This window comes from Neolamprologus brichardi, chromosome 7 (assembly GCF_056152115.1).
Source record: "Neolamprologus brichardi isolate AB-2024 chromosome 7, ASM5615211v1, whole genome shotgun sequence".
NCBI classification, from domain to species: Eukaryota; Metazoa; Chordata; class Actinopteri; order Cichliformes; family Cichlidae; genus Neolamprologus; species Neolamprologus brichardi.
This window is the reverse complement of record NC_142110.1, coordinates 61,609,735-61,628,109: the sequence shown is the minus strand read 5'-3', so window position 1 is coordinate 61,628,109 and position 18,375 is coordinate 61,609,735. Positions and strand designations below refer to the sequence as shown.

The 18,375-nt window shown below is 40.1% G+C and overlaps 1 protein-coding gene across 1 annotated transcript in view; it reads left to right on the top strand.

The window, feature by feature from the left end:
- The window catches only part of cpne2 (copine II), a 53,013-nt gene that overhangs the window by 30,916 nt on the left and 3,722 nt on the right, over nt 1-18,375 (top strand). The window contains exons 12-15 of the mRNA XM_087844050.1: nt 6,654-6,787; nt 7,978-8,032; nt 8,456-8,507; nt 10,233-10,366. Of these exons, the coding sequence (XP_087700176.1) occupies nt 6,654-6,787; nt 7,978-8,032; nt 8,456-8,507; nt 10,233-10,366 (375 nt within the window). The remainder of the gene's footprint in view (nt 1-6,653; nt 6,788-7,977; nt 8,033-8,455; nt 8,508-10,232; nt 10,367-18,375) is intronic.

The following is an 18,375-nucleotide window of genomic DNA, read 5'->3' as shown; positions in this document are numbered from 1 at the left end:
ATTCCTAATCCTGTCCATCCTGGTCACTCTCAAAGAAAATCTTAACATTTTCAACTCTGCCACTTCTAGCTGAGCTTCTTGTTGTCATCTTGTCAGCACAAAATCACTCCTGGTAGAAAAATAAGTCAATATCAGTCAGATTGTATAGAAATCACTTTATCCATAAGCCAGGCTTAAGTCTTGTTGAATGCAATATGATATTTCTTTTCTTTTCTTTTTTTTTTTGCCTGTCCCGTTTGGTTCTTTTACCATCAGAATTATTGTCTAAAGGCGAGGAAAGATGCCCAACGGATTTACTTTACCAAATAGACCATCACAGCCTTGCTGTAATGGTCTATTTGATTCACCTTTTATTGTTTATTTTATTTTATTTTATTTTATTTATTTTCACTTGCTAGATACAGGACAGACTTGAATGAGGAAAAGAAAAGGGAGAAAGGAAGAGGGGGAAAAAACAGCGGAGAAGAGGGACGGGGATAAAGGGCAAAAAAAACTAAAACCAACTAAATAAGCAGACAAAAAAAAACATATATCAATCACCTGGATCACCTGTTGAGAAAGAAAAAAGAAAACAAGCAGAAGAAAACGACAGCAATACAATAAACAACATCATGATGATATATGGGAATATAACAGTAAATACTAAATATTAAACATTATTGTGCAGCACGTAAGATCGACAGCGCACAGTGTGCTTTGAGGTAGGAGCCAAAAAGGGTGTAGTTTGTGTGTGTGAGCACCCGTGTGTACACCTGTGAGCATGGACGCGTTTGTTTTTAAAAGGTTCCTTCATGTAATGATCTGCTAGAGGGTGTGGGGGGCCACAGCCCCGTCCTCCAGGGCATGAAGCAGGTATGGAGGAGATCAAGACTCCAGACATCCAGAGGCCCCCAGAACACAAGAGACCAAGGAAGACCAACAGAGGGGCAGCTGCGCCACTATCCCAGAAGGAGCTGAGGAGAGTCCCAGATGAGGGGTCACCCAGCAGCCACGGAGCAGAAGCCAGGGGGGGTTGCAGTGACGTTTTGATATTTATTTTCAAAATTATTCTAAAATAAAGGAAAAGTAAAGCGAAATAGATGACACAAGTTGTGCTTCAGGCAGACCTACTTTGTGGCCAAGTCACTGCCATATGAGCGTGCAGGATTCCTTAACTTCTCATTCAGTTACAACCTTTGCTCATAAACTGAATGTGATAATGGTGATGGCCAAAATGCTTAATTCACAGTCTTCACAAACCAACGTGTGACATCACAGTGGTTAAACCTTTCTTTTATATGCTGTCTATGTGGGTATAATGTGTCAGCTACCAAGTGGTAATTGATTGTAATTGATTCACTCCACTAAAGACACAAAAAGTAGTTTTAAAAAACCCACATTGTTGTACATATCATAGCAGTTTGCCTACAAGCACTGAGTCATTCATCATTACATACTTGGCACTGCTGTGATTTTTATTGTTTTCTTTAAAAAGCATCCAGTGGCTCCTGTGTACCTCACAAAAGCAAAAATACACAACTACAACCAACAAGACAAATATGAACCAAGAGCAGGCCTTCCCACAGTGGGCTGCAGCTTCTGCTTGTCACTGTCTCTTTATCGCCTCAGAGTGAGACAGAGAACAACTCCAGAAGATGTTCACACAGGCTCTAACACATTCATCCATCCCTCCATCCATCTATGTGACTGTTTAACTGCAAATGAGCCTAAGAGGTTCTGGCACGAGAACTGGCTCATCAGTACTCGACAGGGCGCAGCTGAGAAAACTCCAGCGTGATTGTCAGCATGTCTGTTATTTGACAGTAATTTGGCAGTAGTGGAATCCATCTATGTAATGCGGTCACAGACGTTTTCTGCCACATTGCTGCGCTAAAATATCCAGTAATGAAATGCTCCTCCATCACCCCATGATCATTTTAATTCTTGTACTTGCTTGTTAAAACTGTGTGTTTGTCATGGTGTGTTTAGTCTGCTTGTGTGTTCGCAATTACTAATAGCTTGAGGCGAGGAATAAGTTGGAAACAGAATGGTGTCATCTCCTACTGTCATCAAATACACAGCCATCAAACTAATAGCATCTGTCACGGGAGAGGCCACTGGAGGAAAGATGCTGTAACAGTTTAGGGATGATCTTATGCCATCAATTTGGCGTACATATTTTCAGCTTCATAGTAAGACAAAATAAATGATACCAGAGGGGGGAAATATGTACTACATGAGGGAAACAAAAAGCCTACTATACAATAAACGCTTTCTTTTTCTGCTTAGTGGTGTACCTGCAGTACTGTGCTTAAGTCTTAGGCTGCCTCTAATTTTGTTATTTCTTTGCTTCCAATGAGCTATTCTGTAATTTTTTTAATAGATTTTCTGAAGGTCTTTCAAAGTACGTAACTCACATAACAGAAAATGTTTAAATTGTATTGTCAGGAACTTTGTTACTAGCACTTTTCTCCCATTTCTTTACTTACAAAAATGCCAAAAATAACAGTTTCATAGGCATAAAATAGTAGTCGTTTTCCACCAACAAGGTGATTCCCTGAGCTATTAGCTGAAACCTTGGTGTATCTTGGAGTCGCAGGCCAAGAAAATATCTACAGCAGATCAACAGTGTATTTAAGTCATGTCCTTAAGAAATATGAATAAAAAAGTCCCACAGGACTTAAGATCCATCTGGCCCTTCAATTGGTACATCTACTTTTTGTTGAAGTCATTCTTAATGAAGGGGAAAGTGGACAAAAGGCTGATGTACGCCAAATTACACAAGAACTGCACTGAAAATCAGTGGAATTATGAGTGCAGAAAAGTACCGTCATATTTTGATCTGCCATGCAATACCATTGAGACGGCATCTGAATGGGAACAGCTTCATTTTTTAGCATGACAATGATCCCAAATACTCTGATAATTCAGTAAAAGCATACTTGGATAGAAAAACACACAATGGTCAGTCATGGATTGGCCTCCCAGGCAAAACAACATTGCTGAAGCCTTGAGGGATCATAGCAACAGAGAACTGAACAAAAGGCAGCCAGGATCCAAAGAAGAGGTTTGAATGTCTTAAAGAAACCTGGAGAACTATTCCTGATAAGTACTTAAAAGAAATTCCAAAGGAAAGCTTGCCTGAAAGAGTTCAGGCTTTGTTGAAGTATGAAGGTGGTCATAAAAAATGTTGACTTTGAACCTCATTAGAATTGTACAAACTCTATTTTTCCCTTCTATAATGTACTTACATGAATTTATGTTTCAATAAAGTGCTCCACCTGTTTTCCATCTTCCTAGCAAAACATTAAGAAATGGGGAGAGGCTTTGCACGGTGATGCAGTCATCCGTGCTATCACAAATCGTAAGCAGACCAAATAGAAAGACCAATATGTTAGCAGAAATTTGATCTTGGCTATGATACCAGCAGTGAGAGATCCTAAAACACTTGACCTGGGCAGCCCTGAGCCAGGCTTTTTGAAGCTGCGAGCTTGGTGTGTAAAGTAACCACGGTTGGTTACTTTACACACCGAGACCTTGAGGAACATATTCTCAGCTATACCCATATGAAAAAGAAGCAGAACTTTATTTTTGTATGTGCTGTATGTCTCATAGATTATTCATGAAACTTGCCACTTTCACATCTAGTAAGACAGACAACCACACGCTTTCACATCCACACACACAGCCGATTTAGACTCCCCGATTAACCTAACATGCATGTCTTTAGACTGTGGGAGGAAGCTAAAGCGGAATCCTATGCAAACCATTACTTCACACAAAAAGGCCCCGGCCAACTCCTCTTGCTGTGAGTCAACAGTGCTAATCACTATAGCACCATGCTGCCCCTCATGCAACATAATTATAAGGATTAAGTGTGACTCAAGTAAACATTATATATTTGAGAAGAATGCAAAAGAGTCCACTTTGATGATGAGTAAATCGTAGTCTTGTGAAAAAATAAACATGTACTGTTAAAAACAAAAGAATATATAATATTTTTTTTTCCTTTTTCCATATGTGTATTGTGTTGATGAAAGAAGTGAAAAACCAACACATTGTGTCAGTTTGGAGGCCTATAGGAGAATGTGGGAGAAGTGAAGATGAGGCTTCTTGGAAGTCCTGCTGGGAGACTTCAGAGCTCCTACTGAGTTTGACTGTCGAGAGACTGGGAAAGAGACACCAGCACGTTCTTTTTTATTTTTTTCGTTAATCTGATCAACTGTCTTCTCTTTTCTACATTTTAGACACATCACATGTAAAGATGAATGCCAAGCTGCATCCATATATATACTCTCTGTTTGCAATGCTCAGACACTTATTTAGCATCAAGTCGCAGAAAAATAAAATACTCAGCTTTCACTTACTAAAACTGAAGGACACACTTTTTGGACGTGCTGTTCTGGGGGCAGCCTCAAGTGGCCTTCAGAGGAACTGCAGCTTTTGGCACCGTTCACTCTTCATTTTCAGACCCAGAGGTTGTCACTTTGTTTTAATCTGTCTTTTGTAATGGCCTGGACCTGCACTATTTAGATTTGTACACAGTGCAGATAACTTGAACGGCTGTAATGAGTAACTCATAATGAACAGAACCCCAGGCTGAATTGCCTATTTAGAATTCTAATAATGATTTTGCAAGAAGTAGAAAAAATATCTTTTTTTTTTCCTTCTCGGAGACGAAGGAGAAAGCAAGTATTATGTGGAGACTGCTCTCGTCTGACTGTTCTCCGGTGACAGTCAGTTTTATATTGCAGCTTCAATAATAAATAATAAATCTCTATAATAAATTTGACCTGCTAAAATTCCAGCTGGCATCAGCTTTTGGGGCAGATTTTTGTATGGTGAGGCATCGATTGGTTGATCTGAAAGTATATGTGCCATCTGGAAGAAATTATTCTAAAATTAACCAGGGGCAACAGTTCAAGGCTAAATTCAGGCTTAATCAGAGCAATCTCTACAGGGATTTATTAAGCTGTGAAAATTCAGGTGTAGCGGTCAGAATTGGAAGATAATAACGCTTCAGGTAAATTTTACTTTCCCTCTGGAAGCGAATCCAATGACTGACTCGACTCTGCTGAGATGAAACTCTTTCACTCGGTAATGTTGCTGATGCAAACGTGTGTTTCTGAGCCAAAAGATGAATGGATGTTCTTGTGTCCTGTTGCTTGGTTTCCGTGTTAGCTATGGGTTTACAAATAATGGCCTCATAAAACGTATTTGTTCGCTTAACACCCTGAAGTGTAGTTTTCACACAGAGTGCCGAGGAACAATTTTAACGGCTAAAAGTAAAGCAAGGATGCTTTCAAAAACAGATGAATTAGTGGATTTCATTTAATTGAGAACAAGTAATGAAAAGAAAAAACGTAAATGGATAGTAGCCCAAATGCTTGTGGGTGTTTAGGCTTGTTTTTCTGCTGCAGAATGAAAGCAGTATGATCAGAGGCCTCACTGATTTGAGTGCGATGGATAAGAACGAAAAAATCTGTGCCTAAAACTTCTGCACAATTCTGTATGTTGTTGTCACATTCCCACAATACAAAACACAGCAGCACCCTGATTCTGTCACCCTGCATTTCTGTACCCGTCACTCCTGCTTCTCCTGTTGCTCTTTAAACTCTTTCCTCTCCTTGCCCTACCACTCCTTACCTCATTTTCCCAATTTTCTCCCTTGTACTCACTCACCCCCCACCTTTGCTCCCTTCTCCGTTATATCTTTTCTCGGTCCTTGTCCTTACTGAACTAGAACATTGTTGTCTTATAATACACCAAACAAAAGACCGAAGAAGAAGATCGTTTTAGACTATGTTTAAGCTGATGGGAGGGAGGCGGAGATTGTGGGTCGGGTTCTTGTCAGCACACAAACCACTATTCACTGCCTGAGGAAAAGCCTGTCACTCTTAATCTCATATTGGGTTTGGCTGCACTTCCCTGCGTTTGTGTTTTCCAGTGTGTGTGTTTGCTGCATGTGGAAAGTGTCTGTGTGTGCTCATATATGTGTTTACTGTACGTCACCCTGTGGTAATCTGTGTTAAAAGAAAAAAAATCTCCATATGATTTCGGGGTCATCGCATGATTTTTATTTGTCTCTATTTACCCCAAAAATATACTGTGGAACTGCACTTACCTTCAGTTTTACTGACCAGAATTCACTGTACATATCCTCGAGGCTCCAAATGTACTTTCACTAACACAAATTCCTGTCTAATAAGGAAACACGCACAATGTTTCTTTTAGAACCCTAGAGACTTCGAACCGAACACGACAGTGATTTTACTTTAGGAACCTGTACAGGTGGAAATGAAGGCTACAATGCTACAAGCCTAGCTGCTGTTCACTGGTTTTGTTACCTACTGAAGATCAGTGGCTGGTTGCAGGGTTGGGATTCGCCATTCACACAGCTAAAACATCACTCTGGCCAGCTGTGTGCGTGCATGCTGTCTGCAGGTGCTTGCAAAGAGCTGATGGTATGTTAGCAGTATGATGCAGGTAATTCTGTCCTGGACACATGTTGCACTTCACTATTTCCTTCTTGTTCTTTCATGAAAGAAAAATAAAAGTAATCACCATTCCTCAGAAGTTTCAGACCCTCCACTATTGTCCTCCTCCCTGCACATGATTTGGAAACGAATGCAATGTGATAACTACTGATCTGTCACCTCTTTGTATTTTAATAGGTCGGTATAGACTTCACGGCATCCAATGGGAACCCCCGAGAACCGTCCTCCCTCCACTACATCAACCCACTGGGCAGCAACGAGTACCTTGCTGCCATATTAGCTGTGGGACAAATCATACAGGACTATGATACGTGAGTATTTAAATCAAATCCTGTGGGGTGGTGCAATGTTTTAAGTCAGTTTAGTGCAAACATTTACATTTTGCATATAGTTCTTGCAAAGAAAGGTCACATAGAGCAGTAAGGGATGAGTGAGGCTGGTTGATGTAAAGGTTTATCGTTTCACTGCTGAGATCCATAAACTGTACAGATAAGATGGACTTAGTCTCTGTATCCTCATTTTTATATATTTTTACTGCCTTGCTGAAGCCTTGAGCCTCAGCAAGGTTCAAGAGTAGCAATCTCTCAATAAAAAGGCAGGCCTACCCAAAATGATACCCTGCTTTATCATATATTTTACTCTAAACAACCCCAGAATTTATAAACTAAATATCATGTTGCACTGAAGAAAAACTTGAAACTGCTGATCAAGACCACAAACTCATTACGAAGTCAAAATTAAAGTAAGCAGTGATGTCATTTTATCATGGACCATTCAAACTCTGCCCCCAGCGGTTCATCAAAAAATAAGGGTTTAGAGTAGCTGCGCATTGACTTCCCTTTTCAGACTATGCCATGTTTATATACAGACTATGCTAATCATATTAACTTGTGAACCACAAAGAGAGTGACTGGGGTCCTTAAAAGAACAACAATGACACATTGGTTTCAGAGTATTTTGGCGAAGACATTTACATATTCCAGTTTTGAAGTTTGAGCTTCGAGCAGTTGAGGCTTTGTGGAAAGAACTAAACAGGTTTATCAGTTCCCTAATACCCATCTTAATCCCATCATCTACACAAGCGCCACTGCACAGAGCTGTAGCATGGGCATCACTTTTGGGCTTTAAACACACAAACATCTATTTGTTCTTTTACATTTTGTGTTGAAAATAAGACAGTATAAACAGACTAAGAACACCAATAGCATCTATCGACTGCTAATCCTCCTCTTTCAGTAAATAATTGTACATCAGTATGTCTGATTTTCTGTCTTGTCCTGTCTTTCTTTGTGAGAAGACATTTTTCCTCACTGCATCATTTTGCCACCAGTTCTCTTCTTGCTTTTCTGTAAATGTCTTTGAATGTGTTTCTATGTGAACAAGGTAACAGGATTTTTTCTGCTATCTAAATCCAGCTTTTTGAATTTGTATGCAAAAAAAAAGAGGGAAAAAAAGAAGGTTTAACTAATGTTCCAATCTGTTGTCATGGTTTCCTCCTCAGTGACAAAATGTTTCCAGCTCTGGGATTTGGAGCCCAACTCCCACCAGACTGGAAGGTATGTGTGTGTTGATGGTGTTGTTGTTGTTGTTGTTGTTGTGTGCGTATGTGTGCGTGTTCCAAACACAAACGTAGGTGATACATGTATATGCATGTGGCAAAGAGAGAGGAGGGTGGGTTGTCATCAGCGGACTTACAGTTAAAGCCGAGATGTATTATTTTACCCACAGACACACACGGAGACACACAAATAAAACTATAAGCGTTATAGATGCATATTCACATGATTACGCAACTGTCAACCCATCTGTGTTGCCATGGCACTGAGCTGATGAAAAGGACAAAGAAGAGAGAGCAGCACACAGAGGGATGGAGAGAGGGTGGGAGGGAGAAGGTGGGAGAAATGGACGCAATTTCTTAACAATATTGTAAAGCGTAGTGAAGGATTATCATTCGATTCATTCATTTCTTTTCTCCTCAGGTGTCACATGAATTTGCCATCAACTTTAACCCAACAAACCCTTTCTGTTCAGGTGAGTTACCGCACAGGAGGTTATGATGTCATCTAGACCTCTGCGGCAACCTTATAAGTATTTACAAATAGTTCTCATTTTCATAATTTTTTTTATTTACCCCATCTGAGTTCTGTCTAGTCTAGAAGTCTAGTTACCCCATTTACATTTTTGGCCTTTCATACATGATATTAGTAATTTTTCAACATAAACCCATGCCATAAAAACATACTTAGATATGTTTACACTTATAGGATGTTGTCATGTTTTTGGATGCAGAAAAAGGAGGCCACTAACTGGTTAATAGGTGTAAAACCTGTCATTTACAGATAGCTATATAGTTAAGGTTATGGCAGAAAAAGCACTGTGTGATTAAAAGAAACCACTAATAAAAAAAAAACATGCCATCTCCAGATCATGTGACCGCAGCAGGTGGTGCACTCCTCTCTAAGTGCCTTGCTGAGTAAATAACTCCTTAACACATCACCTACACTTGCTACTTTGGATGCTCGTCTAAATTAGAAGTATAAACGCTAATGCACATTATGACACCAAACAGTTCAGAGCAGTGAAAACAGTCCATTCCTTCACATTTAAATTAAAAGTAACAGTGTCTAACAACTCTGACTCTGGGAATCTTTACACAGATTTATTACATTTTACAACACTCGGGCTTCTGAACAAAAAAAAATAACATAAAAAAGAGTAGTTTTTACTATTAGCCGTGGCTACACTTACGCTTTAAACACTGGACTTCAATTTGCGTGTATTTATTGAGTATAAAGCACCATACCCGAGCAAAGCTTTACAGAGCTGCTTGCATGGCTGCAGATCCTTGCTTCTGAGTAAGAGTAAGTGCATACCCTCACCTTCATCGCACAAAGATGACTTGAAAAGATTCATAAATTGTCAGCACCTCGCTGTAATAACCTTATAGTAAGCTCTCCTTTTACTACACTGAGCTTGCATCTGCTAACACGTTTGAAATGTGTAGGATGCAAACGTATTTATTGACAATTGCAAATCAATTGAGTGCCAACTGCTAAAAGCACATCTGTGAGACCCAGAAAAAAAAAATTGTGATTGTGTAACACATGTTTTAGCCTGACTGAGGCAAAGAGGTTATGTTAAATAACTCCATTTATACTCACCCCTGTGCTGAAAAAGGCCCGCGTCAGGACATGAAGTTCAGCTTGTGTTTATTTTAAAAAAAAACTGCCTCTGCAAATGCCCTTTTCTTTTTAGGGTTAGCTTATTTTCTGGGCCAATACAGCCTCCAGTGCACTCTGAAATGAAAAATTCTAGGCCAAAGGAAAAAAAAGACTTCAGCTGTTATGCAAAACTTTATTCTTGAAACTGCAATATGCAGCTGTCCTGATAACAGAATGGTTTTATGTTCTCAACTATCAGCGTGCAATGTTTTGAATAAGTGCACATTTGCGCGGCATGTTTTTCTCTGAATGTGTATATCTTTATGAAGATGTGAGTGAAGGGAACACAAGTTTTTATATGTGTGTGTATATATATATAAACGTGTGCTCCCTTCACTCACATCTTCATAAAGAACAATTTTGACCTTGAAATACTCTATATAAACTTTTTCCCATCTCTCCCAGGACTTTACAAACCTCTCTCCCTCTTGCTTTTCTCTCTGTTTCTTTCCTGCCCTCACTATTTCCAGCTCATCTTCACATTTAAAGTGTATTTGAGTCTAAATTGTTTCTCTCTGCCTTTCTGCATCTTTAGGTGTGGAGGGCATTGCCCAGGCCTACTCTGCGTGTCTCCCTCACATTCGCTTCTACGGTCCGACAAACTTTGCTCCAATCATCAACCATGTAGCACGTTTTGCTTCTCAGGCCCTTCAACAGGAGAAAGCAGCGGTGGGTGGCTACAACTTACCTATTTACCTGCTTTTTACACTCTTAGTTGTTCTTTAGTTAAACCTCTCAAGACACTGTACTCCACAGATAAAACTATTTATATATAAAAGCAGGCTGTATTCCACAATCATCTCTACTTTTCTATCTTGTTTGAGAGGTTGACTGTGTTGCCGGAGGAGTTTGTGTATTCCCAAACGCAGATGCTGATTCTAACGGTAACCACTGCAAATCCAAGCTTAAACACAACCAGACTTTCACTGCAATCTGTCAGAACGCTCTCTTCTTTTGGCGCACCTGTCCATCAAGGCTGTAGGTTACATATACATACTGAGTTTGGTAATTTTATATATCACTGCTCACTTAGTTACATCTTATTATAGCGGGCAGGATCCTCTTTTACCTTCAGAATGGCCTTAGTTCTCCTAGTCATAGATTTAACAATGTGCTGGAAACATTCCTCAGAGCTTTTGGTCCATATTGACATGACTGAATTTGCAGCTGTTGCACATTCATGATCTGAATCTCCTGTTCAGCATCCCAAAGGGGCTCTAATGGGTTAAGATCTGGTGGAGGGCATCTGATTACACTGAACTCATTGTATTGAGACGAGGAATGGAGGTATGCTGCGGTGTTTATCATACAGTTGATAATGAGGTTCTGCGTAATGTGCCAAGGAAATATCCCCTTCGTCATGAGGAGCGAATGCTTATGCAGGATTCTGAGACTGTTCAGTTCTGGTGAGCCTCAGTTTCCTGCTCTTAGCTGACAGGAGGGACACTTGTTTTGGTCTCCAGTGTTGTGCCTTCAGAGATTCTCTTCTGCACTTCATTGTAACACGTGGTTATTTAAGGTCCTGCTGCCTTCCTATCAGCTCTGGCCATTCAAAGACCTCTGGCATAAACAAGCCATTTTTGCTCAGAGAACTGCTGCTCACTATTGTCTATTTTTCTGACCTTTTTCTATACAGGGGAGGGGGGTAGAGGCATGCTTTCGCCTATCCCAGCTGTCATTATATACAACAGTTCTAAAACATTGACAACTATTTATGTCAATTTTGTTGTATATAGCCTCTCCCCCCTGAACCACAGGCGACCGTGCCACTTACTGGTGTTGGCCAGAGGGGCCGATGGCGCGATATGGTAGCCTCGCTTCTGTTGTAGCCAGGGTAGCTGTGGCTACAACTGTAGCTCGCCTCCACCAGTGTGTGAATGAATAGTGGAATTGTAAAGCGCTATATAAATGCAATCCGTTATTATTACCAATTCTACTTTAAGTAAAGACAACTCATTTTAAAGCTGGAGTGTATGAGTGTTACATTAAAAATTTAAAGTAAAAATGTTGAAAGACTTAGCTTTAGAATATCTCAATATCTTGCAGCTGTTTTTTTCTGTTGTTATCTATGTTACCTATAGTAGCTGAGATAGGCTCCAGCCCCCCTGCAACCCTGAATGGGATAAGTGGAAGACAGTGGTTGGATGGATGGTATCTCTCACAACCTAAGGAAACAAAGAAATCATTCTAAAAAAAAAAAAAACTACTCTTTTCTATATTTGAATTTTCAGCCACCACACACAGCAGATAAATTCCTAAACTGGATTCCTACATTGAATCATTCAAGCCCTTTATGAAGGACCGCATACAGTGCTGAATTAGCCCGCTAGTCCCAGGTACTGTCCCTATTTCACGGTATACCAGAGTTTTACATCAGGGATCTGGAGTGACATTTCTATGCAGGACCACAGGTAGTGATGTTTTACGCCATCCAACAAGGACCGATGTGCCTCAACCTTGAGAGGGGAGCATCTGTAGTGATGGACAGCGACTTCGCTACAGCTGTGGCTGCACAGAGTGACAACAACAGAGGACAGCTCACGACAAAAAAAGAAATAGGAAGTGTTGACAATGATTTTCTGAGGCCAAGATTATACTTGCTTGCGGACGTGGACGCAGACACTGCTGCTGCTCTATTATACTTTTTACTTTTTCTTGGGGACTATTCAGTTAGTCAGTTCCTGTGTAGTGCCTGTCATGAAAAAATTGCTGCCACATGGGCAGCCACGCAGAGCCCTTAGTTCCCTTGGATCTAAGCAGACCCTTGCATTCCCAAGAACGTGAAAATTCCAACACTGTCGTGTTTATAGCATTGTGTAACTACACCAGAAGGAGATCAAATCTGTTAAAATCAGCTCAGGTGTGACAACTAAAGGTTTTAATTTTCCTTCAAATGTGAACGAACCCTGAGTTAGTGCAGCTAGCACAGCTTAGAGCTGACATTGCCCAAAGCACAGAGGGAATATCTACACCTGTGCTGCCCTTAACAGCTGCAGAAACACGCATGTACTCTCTGTGATGCTACCCAATTAAGTTTATAAAGAAAATTAAGGAACAAAGAGAGGAAAGGTCACAGGAACAGTTAAATCAATACATGTTGTCGTCTGGGGAAATTAAACACTGACTGAAAATTTCAGGCACTCGGAAACCTAATTCAATTTCTTTCTATTTGTTAAGCTTTTTTAATAACGGCAAAAAACGAGCAAAGGTCAAGCAGGGTTCCCTCTAATGGAAGTGGTACCTGATTTAATTTATTTTGATTAAGGACGTTAGAAGTCTTATTTTAGCTTGAGTTTGTGCCTTTTTTTTGAGGGGGCTGGTTGCCTTTTTTTGTCTTTAATTATAATGAAATGTAATATTGTATAAATTTCAATCTTGTCATTTCCATTTTAAAATTTATAAATGCAATTTTTGTGACATTCCATTTAAATAATTTTCTTTCTCTTTAAAACTGTGAACATTTCCCAAGCACTCTAAAGAGCTCCCTCCAGTCATTTGTCTCCAAACCTATGATAACGCTGCAAGTGATTATCAAAATATAAAATAAAACTTTGATTTAATGTGAAATTATTCAATGAATTATTTTGAATCTCATGTTAGCGTGATGTTTGTGGGGTTTTTGTTCATGTCCGTATGAGTTTTGCATTTGTATGCTTGAAATTAGGATGTCAGTTTCAGTCGTTGTTCATGCAAAGTACAAAATACAGCAAGTCTGTATTATTCATGAGTGTAAAAAGGTCCCCTCTCTACCTGTGAATTAATTCATATTTTGAAAGATTATAATAGAGGATCCAGGTATTAGGTAATCTTTTGACTTGGGATGGAAATTATTTTTGCTTGTGTGATTCTCTGCTAATCCAGAGAGACCATATACCCAACAGATTGCATGTTATATGTATATGTGTTGTGATTTCTTTGATCAATTGTTTGAGTATTTGCTTTATTCCCATTCAAGTCCATTGCAGTCTGATTAGTAGTAGTTGTGGATTAAAACATAAAAGCCAAATTGTAAGCAGAACCATAAAAACATAGGATGAAGCACGTTATGTTATGTTATATTCCTGGAAACAGAGACAATTATTTTACTCAATAAAAATTCTACTTCAACAAAAAAAAGCAAAAACTTCTTAAAACTTCATTTTACAATTTAGATTTGATCATCGATTCTTTATATGCAGGTTTTTATGTCCAAGACACCGATGAAATTAAAGTTAAGTTTGATAGTTTTTAAAAGTAAATGTAAAAAAAGAGACATTTCTGATTGGATGCCAAGAATCAAATTAGGACTGTGCTGGAAGGCGCTCATTCTGTCACTTTGATATTTTATAGCTTCATACTTTATGGAAAAGTTGAATTCATTTATTTACTTTTAGTGATTACAAACTCATTTGGTTTGCACTGAAATATCTTGAGAGCTAAAAAACCCAAATCTACCTGGCCCTATTAATCGCCCTCTAAACCTAATGAGCAGTAGACGGATTAGTCGACGGGCCAGATGAATCTCTCAGGTACTGTGTCAGATCTGGCTTGCTGGATTTTTCCTGTTTCTTGTACATGACTTTTAAATACAGTTAATCTGCCATAGATAGTTTGTAGGCCTGCCACTTCTTATTTGGGCCTCCATTTGCCCAGTTTCCTCACATTTTTTAAGGACACACTATACATAACTCATCCATCTGTAGCCAGATGGATGAGTTATAAAAAAAATAAACATTCACCTTAGAGTCTGTAAACTATCTATATAGGCCAAAATGGTATTTTTAGCCACTTTTAATTCAGTTTTAGTTTAATCTTATTTAAAGCTGGCATTTTAACATGGGAGTCTGTGGGCGTTGACTGACTGATGCCTTCTTTCACCTTATGTTTCATTGTGATTCTGTGTCACAGGTATTTAGGCTCTTTTTTGATTCAATCTCAGTTTTTGTCATTTTTCTGCTTTTGCTGTTCGATGGTGCTCTGCCCTTTATGGCGTGTAGTTAGTAAGTTTCCCTTCATTCAATTTAGTAGCCATATGTATACATATACCGTATCTCACACCAGAGAAATGCAAACATTACACTAATATTTATTTACTAACCAGTAATAGTCGACAGGGAATGCCTGTCAGGGAAGTTGATACTCACAATTTATCTACACTGATGGCTGACGGAGCTAACAAGTGTGTGCATCTGTTGGCTCGGTCTCCTGGCATGTGGATCAGCGTGTCAGGAAGGAAGGTGACAGACTGGAGTGACGACGTCTGTCCTAGCTTCTTCTATCTTACACCTCATTGCAGCTGAGACACTGCCCAGGGAGGCTTCTTGTTTTTTCATTCTCGTGCCAGTGGCTCGGTTCTGGGTAGGACTCAATCAGTCGCTGCTGGGTGGACTTGTTTAAAGTTTGTCTGTGATCATCGGCTTTTGACACTGTTGACCACCACATCCTCCTCGAAAGGCTTAAACATTGGGTTGGTGTATCGGGTACTGCCTTGGAGTGGTTCTCCTCATATCTACATAACCGATCTTTTTCTGTGGTGGTCCCCGATTTTAGGTCATCTTCTACTTCCCTTCCTTGTGGTGTCCCTCAGGGTTCGGTTTTGGGGCCTTTATTGTTCTTAATATATCTTCTCCCACTCCAGCACATAATGGGCTCTTTTGAGGACATCTCTTATCACTGTTATGCTGATGATATTCAGTTGTACATCTCTTTTAAGCCCCAGGATTTATCTAAGCTTCAACTTTTAAATGACTGCTTAGATTCTATCAAACGTTGGATAGCTGTAAATTTCCTCCAACTCAACGAGGGGAAAACTGAAGTCCTCATATGTGCTCCGGACAGTTTTGTATCCCAGATAGTGAAAGCCCTTGGTCCTCTTTCTGTGTATGTTAAATCCTCTATCAAGAATTTAGGTGTCACTTTTGACTCGACTCTTACATTGGATGGGCATGTGAAATCTCTGGTTTGGTCTTGTTTTTATCATTTAAGAAATGTGGCTAAGCTAAGCCCGATTTTATCTGGTTCTGAAATGGAGATTGCTATACATGCATTTATTTCCTCACGCTGGACTATTGTAACTCTTTGTTTATGTGTCTAAGCAAAGGTTCTCTGGATCGTCTGCAGGTTGTGCAAAACGCTGCAGCTAGACTTTTGACAAGATCCTCCAAGTATTCACATGTGACACCATTGCTATTTCAGCTACACTGGCTTCCTGTTGAATTTAGAGTACATTTTAAGATCCTGGTCTTGACATTTAGAGCCTTGCATGGACTGGCACCTCCCTACATCTCCGATCTGCTACAGCCCTATGTCCCTAGCAAGTCCCTCAGTTCATCTGATCAGGGCTTACTTGCTATAAAACAGACTAAAATGAGAACTAATGAGAGCTTTTGCCACCGTGGCCCCGAGACTGTGGAACTCTCTCTCTCATACATTAGGAACTGTGGACTTGGTAGTTGTTTGGGATTTCTGTCTAGAAAGGTGCTATATAAATAAAATGTTTGTTTTTTTTATGCTGGGTACATTACAGTAGACACATATACATCCTAAACACCTTTAGCAGCAGAAAAAGTCCTGAAGAGCATATTTCAGCTGAGCTCGCCTGATCTGAATTGACTTTCATGCAGAAAAACGACTGAACTGCAACATGCTGTACTTCCAGTGGCTTATTATATGTCAGTGAAGCTAACACCTAAAACCCAAAATAAGAGCAACCCTAAGGCTCTATGACACATCCAAAAAAGACGTTCTATTTTGGCAGCGTTTCTTGGTAGAGTGTTCCTTGAACACCGGGACCGACTCATTCTTATGATTTTTCGTAACTTCCTGTTTTGTTTGTTTTGCTTTATGATATATATCTTTGTGTCAAAAACAGAATTATGCCACGTTGCTCTTCTGCTGCTTTATAAACACTATAGAGTGTACAAAAACAAACAAAAAGCACCGGAGTAGAGACAGCGTTCTCATGCATAAGGCTCCACATGATGTTGTCATTGGTATGAGTGTATAGCACTCGCTGAAGTTTGGGATCTACAAACTTTAAACATATACATGTCCTTCTCCAGTACATATCCACTGGCATTTCTACTGCCTATATGTGACGAGAGTGTAGTGGCTGGGTATCATTATGCTCCCACGGTGCTTTTTGTCCCTAATTGTACCCTGTCACCCTGTGGAGAAAAAATACATGAGCAGAATACACAAAGGCTTGTACTCGTCTGTGTGTTGTGCGCCAGAATCCTTTTGTTTCTGTAAGGAAATGATTGCAGACCCTTTTCTTGTCTTATATTACAGCGAGTTCAAACACGGGTTGAAATTAGGAAGGAATAACAGACAATGAGGATGTAACAGCTGCAGCACGAATGCGCGTGCGTGCGCACAGGCTACACGCTGAGTTACTGGTTAGACTGGTGTGTGTTGGAGAAAGTCGGTGGGTAGGCTTCACAAATCAGCTCCTCCTCAGCCTTGGCGTTTCTGTTTCTCAGATAATGAGAGAACCTGCGACTGCAGACTGTGCGAGTGTGTATGATCACGCTCCTGCCAGTGACACGCGTACACACCCAGGCTGCAGGCCAGCGCAGTCTGTGCGTGCCTCAGTGTGCGAGCGACCCTGTCTGTCTGTGTGATAATGATTCTCTAATGAGCGCTGCTGTTAGCACATTAAAGAGACAGGCTTCAGAGTCGTCCTCGCGTGTGTGGCTGTTTGCGTGTCACGTGGAAGTGCGATTTTCTTCCAAGAAAAGTCAGTGTGCATCGTCACCTTGTCTGTTCTTATCGTAGGACAACCATTCGCATTTCATTATGCAGAATTGATGCATGCTATTTTGTGCCAGAGAGAGATAAAGTCCAGCAGTTATGTATTTGGACAGTTTTATTTGGGTTTTTTGTTATAAAATAATCCCACATTAAAGCATGTAGTATTAGCTTCTTCTTTTTAAAAATACATTTGCATCAGAACACAGAAAGAACTATTGGAGATGTAGCTTTTTAAACACATTCTGCATCCTGCTCAGTGAGGAAACGTCGTCCACTGAGTTTTGATGCATCCTTACTGTTTTTCTTCTGTCAGCAAAGACACATTTGCACCCATACATGCTGGACTCGTAACACCACCCCCCACCATTTTTCAAAGGCGCTTTGGTCAGCCAGGGGTCCTCAGCTACATTCATATCTATATTTTGATAGAGGGTGAACAGTTGAATTATGAATTTTGTTAAAGTTGACTAGAAGTTAGCATGAAGGTCTCCTGGGAGCATCCTGGGAGGCAACTACAATGCAAATAATTTTATGCTCATCCACAAGTCTTGTTCTCATCTGTTTGGCTACTTGTTTCTTGTTTTGTAGTTTTCTTACTCTTTTAGAACTCAGCCACTGATTTTGGTAACTAGCTGTGATCTCTCTGGGAATCAGCAGCTTTTCTTCATTTAAGGAGTTTTCTAGTGCTGTTTAGTTCATTGCTTTCCTTGCAGGTTGTTTTGTTTTGTTTTTGTTCTCTCTCCATACTCCATACATGAACCCGGAACGGGGATGAGGACAGTGTGATAAATGTGAGCGAAAGCCTCGGCCACACAGGCCTAGAAACCCGTCCGTGACCATGTGGAAAAAATCAGAAAGAAAAATAATTTTATTTTTTCTTTTGTATTTTTCTCACTTCCTGCACAGCCGATGGCTGCCCCACCCTGAACCTCTGGTTCTGCCAGAGG